Below are 9594 nucleotides of genomic sequence, written 5' to 3'. Positions count from 1 at the left end.
CACTTGCAGGCAACAGGAAGTGGTCTGTCACCCACCTGCCATGCGGGTGCTGCGCCCACATGGGGTCCTCTGCATGAGCAAGTGCTCTTTGCACCTATCACTGTTAGTTGTGGCCAATTTCATTTCATTTCACACCCTTCTGCTTAGCTCTGTTCCCCCTCCCTCCTCCAACATTTACCTTCAAGAACCTTGCCCCATGTTGGATGCTGAATCCCCACGGCAAGCGGGGAGTCAGGCACTTGGCAAATATATAATAACCACTTAGTGAATAAAATGGAATGGTGAGAGTTATAAAAAGCAAGAATTGTGCCCTAAACACATTCTAGGAGAAGAGGATGAAGTCACAAGATCAATCCCACCCAGAATATAAGAACCCTGTCCCACCTTCCTCTCCTCCTGCCTGTACCAGACTTTTTTTTTTTTTTCGAGACAGGGTTTCTCTGTGTAGCTTTGCGCCTTTCCTGGAACTCACTTGGTAGCCCAGGCTGGCCTCGAACTCACAGAGATCCGCCTGCCTCTGCCTCCCGAGTGCTGGGATTAAAGGCGTGCGCCACCACCGCCCGGCCCAGACTTTTTTTTTTTTTTTTTTTTTTTTTAAGCCGACTTTTCTTCACTTCAGCCCTCAGAGACCTTATTCTTGTTTTCCAGGAGAGGTCAAGGAGTTTCCGGTGGTTTCCAGAGAGTGATTTAGCCTGCGCTCTCTCCCTAGCCTTTCCCACCCAAAGGCAAAGCTGCCATCTGGGTGGCCCGCCTCTTCTCTTCGTGCCCTCCCAGTCGTATCGCCAGGGGCAAAACTATCTTAGTGAGCGCCCAGTTGGGGTTCGTAGCCATTGTCAACAACAGCAAAGAAAAGCGAAAAGCGACAGCCCAATTAGCGGGCCATTTCAGAACACAAACACAGAGCCCCTCGGCGTAGGAAGGCCGGTCAGGCTCCGCCCAATTGTTGCACGCCCCGCCCCGGTACCTTGGCAACAGTAAACAATGCGTGGTTGGGCGGCGTATGTGAGCAAGACCCAGGTGGTCTGCAAGGTGTTCTCTAAGTACCGCGCCGCCCAGCCCCTAGAATCGGGTGAGCCCGGCCTTGACCAGCGGCCCAGTGGCTGGCAACTTGCTGAGCCCGCCCAGCTCCCCCAAAAGTATCTGTGCCCCCTCACACAGCGAGGGCACCCAACTGAGGCCACGGCGGGGGCAGGCGGCAATGCGCAGGTGAGAGCCGTGGCGGGGCCAGGGAAGGGGCAGGAGGGGGCGCGGGGACCTCGACGCCGGGAGTGTGGGTGGGGGGCATGTGGGGTCTGAATTTCGAGACTGGGGACTGGTGTTAACAATCAGCTGCTCAGATGAGAAAGAAATGGCCGTGGATTACACATCTTGAAGTGGGAGGGGTTCGCCAGCGCTCACCTTAACCCCGGTAGCCTTAGAGTTTCCACCTAGTCTTCTGTCATGGCCACAGGTACAGTTCTACCCAGCGTGTCGTGGGAGGGACTTAAGGTAGTCTGCATCTGCTGGACGGCAGCAGCAGATTCAGGCTGCACCCTTTCTGTGAGATGGTTTTCCTCCCTTGGTCCTATGCTGTTACTTTCGATCCTAAAAGATGCTTTGGCGTGTGGGAAATAGAGGGAGATCAGCGATGAGGTTTGGAACCCCAAAACTTTTTTTTTGGCATAACAAGTTATAATAAGATTAGGCACAAACCCTAATATCAAGGATGGACAAACAACCCAGTAGGAGGAAAAGGATCCCAAGAGCAGGCAAAGGAGTCAGAGATACCCCATCCCCACTCCCACGGTTAGGAGTCCCACAAGATCAAGCTACACAACCATAACATATATGCAGAGGACATAGCTCTTGACCCATGGAGCCTCCCTGATTGTTGATTCAGTCTCTATGAGCTCCTATGGACCCTACTTAATTGATTCAGTGGGGTGGGTTCTCCTTGACCCTATAATCTTTTCAACCTTCTGTGGGGGTTCCCCTGGCTATATGGATCTTGCATTTGCTCCCATCCTTTGCTGGATTACACCTTTCTGATGACAATTGTGCTAGGCACCAATCTCTGAGTATAACAGACTATCACTAGGAATTTTATTGACTCCCCCCCTTTTTTCAAGCTCTGTTTGGTTCTATCTAAGGTCTCTGGGCTGTCCTTCCTCTGATTCCTGGCAATCCGTGCATCCTCTGGGAACCCCAAAACTTAAGTACGTGCCAATAGGGATTGTCCAGGCTGCTCTGAGTTGCAGGGCGGGATTCTTTGTAGAAAGTAAGGTTGGCCCTGGAGGGAGATGAGGGCGTCCATACTACACCGAACCCCACCCTTCCCTACCCCCCACTTCTGCCAGTATTCCTGTTCTTCAGCCCGGTCCTGCAGTTGGTGACCTCTTCCCAGTCTCATTTTTCTTTCTAGAACGGCTTTGGTTTTGTTGTCCCTTTCCACAGTCCTCAGGGACTCACTGTTAGCAGCTAAGTGAAGTCTGCGCAGTTGGAACTTGCCGCTCAGCACCCATGGTAAAGAGGCCTCAATTGCTGGCACATTTATCATATTACCATTTCTGCTTTAAAAAAAAAAAAAAAGCATTCCCCGCACTAGACCTATGTTCTTCCGGAAATTTCCTTGTAGCTGCCCTCCCTGGATTACTCATCTTTTTATCTCCTACACTAGAAATGCCTCCTGCTTCCTCTTGTTCGGTACGCACCCATAACCCTTTGCACCTCACTTTTGGCGTCCTGCCGGTCTTGCTTTCCTTTTAACCTGCAATGTGGGGGTGTGTTTGGTAAGTCTGTGTGTGGTCCTTCCACTTCCTTCTGAAACTAAGTACAGCACTAAGTAAAAGTGCTGTGTCTCTTGACTTAAATTTATATATTGCTACTGTTTTCTTTCCAGACTCAGGAAAGTGACGCTGGATGATTTACAAAGCTTCCCCCTGCTTTTAGATGACCAACTTGTTAGTTTACAGCCCGGAGGCCTGAGCAGCTCTGCCCCCGCTCGCCAGACTCAACTCCTCTCACTGCCCTCCCCACCCCACCGTCACCCCATTTGTCTGTGGACAGACACTCTGACCTAATTGGGTCTCTTCGTCTTTGCGTGGCCTCTCCGACCTCCACGTCCTATTGGGCCGTCTGTTCTGCTTACAAACCCTCTGACCTTTCAGCCTGCTCTCCAGGACGGTGCCTGGACCGTGCCCTGTATTTCTGCCTGTCCTGCCCTGATGCCAGGTGCTCCTAGGCCCCTCTTTCCCAGCATGGTGGTTCCATCAATGTGTTTGTGATAAAAGGCGGGTGTCTTTTCCCCTCACTGGACTGAGCCTCATGAGGACAGCACTCTCCTCTGTATCTAGTATAGAGACAGAGACACAGGAGGAATTTGGAAATACTTGTTGAATGAATGAAAAAGGCATCTTGAACTTGAGAACAACAGAAATACTTGTTTCTCCCCTCACTCTGTACCTGCATTGCTTCTCTATTAATTCCTTTTCAGGTGGCTAGGACCCAACACCTGAAGAAACAGTTTAGTGGCTAAGCTTATTCACGTTTACGCTCTCAAGTTCCAGTCCCTCGTAGTGGAGAGGGCAGAGCTCATGGCAGTGGTCTGACTGTAGCTGTTCCCATGGTGGCAGGCCAGAGAGCGGAGAGAGTGGGACTGCTTCGGGCACCAAGCCCCATCTCCTAAAGGCTCCTCAAGGCCCTCTTGGGAATAAACACTCCAAACACGGACCTGTTAGGGACATTTCAGATCCGAACCAACACAGCATCTGGTGCAATTGATTTATTCCCTCAGCAAATCCTGCTCATCCATTTGGTGTACCAGACAGTGGTTTAGGCTAAGGAATTCGGTGGTGAGCTCACAAGCAAACCCTCTAATTGCGGTGTTTTTAGTGAGAAATGTCCCCATGAATTCAGATATTTGAATACTTGGTCCCCAGTTGGCAGCGCTCTTTAGGAGGTGTGCAGCCTTTTTGGAGGAAGTACGTCATTGTAGGAGGGCTTTGAGATTTCATAGCCTCACCTTGCTCCCAGTTCACTCTCAGCTCCCTGCCCTGGCCACCTGCTACCACGCCTCCCTCACTAATATGAAATGTCCCTTTGTAAGCTGGAAGTAATCTTGCTCTTCCATAAATCGTTTTTGGTCATGGTGTTTTATCACAGCAACAGAAAAATAACTAATACAGTAGTAAATGCCTAAGGAAAGGAGCTAGAAAATGATACTTCAGAGGCAAAGGCCTTGTGAAGGGCGCACTTTACAGATAGACTGTGTGAGGACTTGGAACCAACACCTTGCCTGGGATAGACTCCGTTTATGTTCATTTGTTTGTTGACGTATATGTTGACGTATATGATACAGTAAGAGGTTGTATGATCTAGGTATAGGGAAAAATGGACACTGTGTCAGGGAGGTTTTTCTTATTTGCTGGTAGTAGGAATCGAGTCCAGGCCACTGTACCTGCTAGGCAAGGGCTTTACTACTGACCTGCATATCTAGTGCCTCCAGGAGCCTGGGGAGGTCTTTATAAAGAAGTGATATTTGAGTAGAGTCAGAAGGAAGAGATAAAGTATTCCCCTTCAGTTATACGAAAGCCTACAGAAAAAGCGGGGCTCCAGAAACACGGGGAACTTGACAAGTTTGGGAGCTAGAAAGAAAGCCAGCATAGATGTAGCCAAGTAGTTTTCCTTATGGGGTTTTTAAGGTTCTAAATTGTAATCTGAGACCAAGAATGGAGCCACAGGGTTTCAGTGAACCAACTGAACGGGTAGATGGCTGCCGGCGAGATGACTTAATGTGTAAAGGTGCTTACAATGTGTTCTCCATACAGGTATACCATTATTAGCTTTGGGGGGCTGCCTTTTTCATTTATGTATGTGCTTATTTACTTCTGAGATAGATTGTCCCCATGCAGTCCTAGCTGCCTTGGAACTCACTACATAGACCAGGCTGACCCCAAACTCATAGAAATTCACCTGCCTCTGCCTCCTGAGTGCTGGGGTTAAAGGCATGCTGACCAGGCCCAGCCAATCTGCATTTTTTACTTAATCACTTTGAAATTCATTTATGTAGTTAATCTTTTCTCATTGCTCAGTAGTGTTCCACTTTATGGTTACATCACAATATGTTTATCGATTTATTTGCTGAGAAACATTTGAGAACATTTCTGTTTGTAGCTCTGACAGGTTAGGCCGCTTTGAGAAGTTATGTACAAGTCTTTAAATAGAATATGCTTTCACTTCTTTAGGAATAGAATGGCTAGGTTAAATGCCAGGGGTGTGTTTAACTTAAAAAGAAAATGCCAGACTGTCTTCCAAAGCAGTTCTGTCAGTTTCAATCTCCACCAACAGTGAATGAGAGTTCCGGTTCCTCCATTTCCTCACCATCACTTGATATGGTCAGTCATAACAAGCCCTTCTAATCCGTGTGTGTTGGGTATCTGGTAGTTTTCATTGTATATGTCTAATGTCTAACAGTGTTAAGTCTGTTTATGAGCTTATGTCCCACGTCTCTTTTTCAGGAAAGAACATTTTGAATATTTTGCAGATTTTTATTGGGTGGCCCTCTAACTATTGTGTTTTGAGCATTCTTTACTGTGGAGGTAGGCCTTGTTCACATGCTTGATTTCGAATTATTTACTCCCAGCCTCTGGCTTGGCTTTCATTCTCTTTTGGAAAGCAGATGTTTTACTTTTTGTTTGCAAACTTAGCAACTTGTTCTTCATGGCATGTTACTTCTTTTTCTGTTGCTGTGATTGAATACCGTGACGACACTGAGGAGAAAGGGTTTATTTTTGGCTTACAGTTCCAAAGGAGATAGTCCTCATGGTGGGGAAGGCGTGGCTACAGGAGTGTGAAGTCAGCTGGCCACCGGGGAGAAGAGAACAGCAAGGGGGCCCCAGCTGTAAAACCTCAAAGTCCACCCTGCCCTGCCCTGCTCCGCCCCGTCCCAACCAGCAGGGAAGGAAGTGTCCAAACACACAGACCTGTGGGGGACATTTCACAGCCAAACCACAGCACATGGGCTGTCCTTCTGATGTCATATCCAAGAAATCTTGGCCAAACTGAAAGTCATACAGGTCTCGAGAGGTTTTGTGATTTGGGGTTTTATGTTGAGGTCTATGATCAATTTTGAGGGCTGTTTGTTTGTTTGTTTGTTTGGTGTGGTTCAAGTATTAATTGGGGTTCTTTGCTTTTGTTTTGCTAATGGACCTTTATTATTGCAGCACTCTATGCTGTAGAGAGAGAATCCTGGACATAGTATCTAAGAATAAATTGCATTTCACCTGACAAAAATACATTTTAGTTTTGTAAACACACCAACTTTTATTTGTTTAACTTGGGACATTTAAGTGAAATTTAATCAACGAGATATCTGTTGTATGTAAATATAATCTGTGCGTTCTCCCTCTTCCCCTAACTAGAAGAGACACTTTAGTAATGCTTGCCCCTCTGTCATTTTCTCTGTGTGTGACGTGGTCATGGGACGCAGAGACGTTCCGTTCAGCTGTGTGGCTGCCAGTCCCGCTCACTGCTCCTAGAGAGCCCTGACCTCTTCAGCTAGTCATCCGAAGAGCGTGGGCTCTGAGCCTGGTGGCTGTCACTGGATGTCTACCAAGTGACCTTGCCGAGGCCCTGCTGTGTCATTTTGAAGACAGGGACGGTGCCTGTCCGCTGGGAAGCGCACTGTGGTGATAAAGAGAACAGCAGGATCATTTGCCCAGTGCCCGCTTCAGCCACCGAGTCCTGTAGCCACATCTTATTTAAATCCCATGACTGCTTAGGTAAAAAGTACTTGTAAGACAAGTACCAAAATATGGACTTCTCTCCTGTCTGTATAAGTTGCTTTAAGTTTAATTTTTAGTGTGCACCCCTCCAGAAATATGCAAGAATAGTTTATAAAATAAACCCCATAGGCCCACTCCTTGGGTTCAGAAAGTATCAAGAGCTTACCAGGTCTGTCTGTGGTTTCTGTTTTCCAGTAGGCAGAGAGGGAAAGGCAGTACTGGAAAGCAGATTCCTAGTCTTCTGTTTTGTCTCTGCAGTTTCAGTGTGCCTCTCCGGGACATGTGCACAGCAAATGCCATTATCAGACCCAACAGACAGCTTTCACGGTTTCCCTCAAAAATGTCTTTTCAAAGCTTATGCAAATAAGAATGCAAGAAAGTGCCACACAAGGAAGGGCCGTGCAAGGACCATGCATCCCATTGGGTTGGGTTTCTTTAAATATGAATGGCACACTAGCTTGCATTTGATTCTCCTGCTCCAGGCAAGCATTTTTTAAAATGATAAGGGATATTTGTACATATCTGTGGGATGCAATACAATAATGTGAGATATATACATATAGACATCAAATCCGAATGACTAGCATTTTCATTTCCTCCGACATTAATCAACTCTGTTGGGAATCTTTGAATTGTTTTGAACACACAAACATATTTGTTGTGGCACTTTGTTGTTATTGTTTTGGTTTTTTTGTTGTTGTTTTGTTTTTTTCCTTTTAGGCTTTTTTCCCCCTTCAAGTCAATAAGGAATGTAGAAAATTGCTTCAAGGCAGGGCTTGTTGGCACACGCCTTTGAGCCCAGCACTTGGGAGGCAGAGTCAGGCAGATCCCCGTGAGTTCAAGGCCAGCCTGGTCTAGATGGTGAGAGCCTGTCTCCAAAAAGAAAAAAGAAAGAAAAATAGAAAAAGAAAGGAAGGAAGAGAACCCCATCAAGGGGATGAGGTGATAGAAACTAATTTTCTCCCATGTCTGTACTTGCCTTTGAAAGTCAGGTAAAGGGAAGAAAGGGAAACCCCGGGCCAAGACTGGCGGGAAGAAGCAGAAGCTGAAGAGGCCGGAACCAGACATCCTCAGCCCTGCCGCCATGCTGAACCTCTACTACATTGCCCACAACGTCGCGGACTGCCTGTATCTTCGAGGCTACCCTTGGCCAGGCGCGCCCAAGGGGAAGAGGGGGAAAAGCAAGATTTAAGCGATAGAATTCAAAGCATGTCTTGGTTTCAAAGGACAGGAAGTGGGAGAAAGCATTCAGGACAGCTCAATGCCGACAGGTGAACTAGACTACTGGAGACATCGAGAAACACGTAGCCAGTGCGCTTCTCTGGGGTAAATAAGGTAAATGCACGTTCATTGCCACAGCTAAGCCAGGCACTAGGTGGCTTCCCTTTGGTTTTTCAGAAGTAATCAGGAAAACCCAACCCAAGTGGTTCTTAAAGGCAACGCTGGCATTAGTAGTGATTTTTATCATAATATAATCATAGTTCTGGACCTGAATTAAACCTTGTTCTCAAAAGGCAGCTCCCATTTGCATGAGTCATTTTCTTTTGTGAGACGGGTTGTTTAGAGAGGACGAGGCAGGAAGCACAGGCCCAACTTGAGAACACCTTCCTCTTGGGCATTTTCTGCTGTGGTTGGTTTTGGGGTTTTGGGGTTTTTTTTTTAATGCTGGATGAGCCTGGGGCCTCTACTCAGGAAGAGCTCTGCCATTAAGTTACCCCTAATCCTTCCCCCTTTTTAAAAAAAATTTGTGTTCATTTTACATATCAACCACAGTTCCCCTCCCATCCCTCCTCCCTGCCCTCCCCCACATCCCCACCCAACCACCTACTACCTACTCCTCCAAAAGGGTAAGGTCTCCCATGGGGAGTCAACAAAGCCTGGTACAGGGCTGGAGAGATGGCTCAGCAGTTAAGGGCACTGGCTGCTCTTCCAGAAGTCCTGAGTTCAATTCCCAGCAACCACATGGTGGCTCACAACCATCTGTAATGAGATCTGGTGCCCTCTTCTGGCCTGCAGGCATACATGCAGACAGAACATTGTATATATAATAAATAAATATCTATTTAAAAAACAAACAAAGCCTGGTACATTCAGTTGAGGCAGGACCAAGCCTCTCCCCACTGCATCAAGGCTGAGCAAGGTGTCCCACAATAAGGGAATGGACTCCAGAAAGCCCAGCTCATGGATGGATCCTGATCACACTGCCAGGGGCCCCCAAACAGACCAAGCTACACAACTGTCTTGATTACGCAGAGGGCCTAGTTCAGAGCCATGCAGACTCCATAGCTGTTGGTCTAGAGTTCTTGAGTTCCCACAAGCTTGGTTCAGTTGTCTCTGTAGATTTCCCCCATCAGGATCTTGACCCCCTTTGTTCACAGAATCCCTCCTCCCTCTCTTTGACTGGACTCCTGGAGCTCAGCCTGGTGCGTGGCTGTGGATCTCTGCAACTGCTTCCATCAGTTACTGGATGAAGGCTCTATGATGAGAGTTAGGGTACTCACCAATCTGATTACTGGGGTAGGCCAGTTCAGGCACCTCTCAACTATTGCTAGTAGTCTTAGCTGGGATCATCCTTGTGGATTCCTGGGAATTTCCCTAGCACCAAGTTTCTCCCTATCCTCATGATGTCTCCCCTCTATCAAGACATTTCTTTCTTTGCTCTCCCACTCCATCCCCTAGCTCAACCATCCTGTTCCCTCGTGTTCTCATCCCCTAACCCCTCCCCTCTACTGCCTCCCCACCCCCAGTTTACCCAGGAGATCTCATCTATTTCCCCTTCCCGGGGTGATCCATGCATCCCTCTTAGAGTCCTCCTTGTTACCTAGCTTCTTTG

At 47.6% G+C, this 9594-nt stretch overlaps 1 protein-coding gene across 1 annotated transcript; it reads left to right on the top strand.

Annotated features, from left to right (window-relative positions):
- The first annotated feature begins 966 nt into the window (after nt 1-966).
- Smkr1 (small lysine rich protein 1) lies at nt 967-8278 on the top strand. Its single transcript, XM_015998077.2, has 2 exons — nt 967-1206; nt 7750-8278. Exons 1-2 carry the CDS (start codon nt 982-984, stop codon nt 7951-7953), a joined length of 429 nt encoding a protein of 142 aa, XP_015853563.1. The 5' UTR covers nt 967-981; the 3' UTR covers nt 7954-8278.
- The last annotated feature ends 1316 nt before the right edge of the window (nt 8279-9594 follow it).

Source organism: Peromyscus maniculatus, chromosome 3 (assembly GCF_049852395.1).
Source record: "Peromyscus maniculatus bairdii isolate BWxNUB_F1_BW_parent chromosome 3, HU_Pman_BW_mat_3.1, whole genome shotgun sequence".
In the NCBI taxonomy this organism is placed as follows: Eukaryota; Metazoa; Chordata; class Mammalia; order Rodentia; family Cricetidae; genus Peromyscus; species Peromyscus maniculatus.
This window is presented reverse-complemented; position numbering and strand designations above follow the sequence as displayed.

Excerpts from the sequence above, each read along its gene's own strand:
- Smkr1 (XM_015998077.2), top strand. The coding sequence starts at position 982 with ATGCGTGGTTGGGCGGCGTATGTGAGCAAGACCCAGGTGGTCTGCAAG. Across the intron at positions 1,207-7,749 it reads GGGCAGGCGGCAATGCGCAG|TCAGGTAAAGGGAAGAAAGG; the intron begins GTGAGAGCCGTG and ends TGCCTTTGAAAG.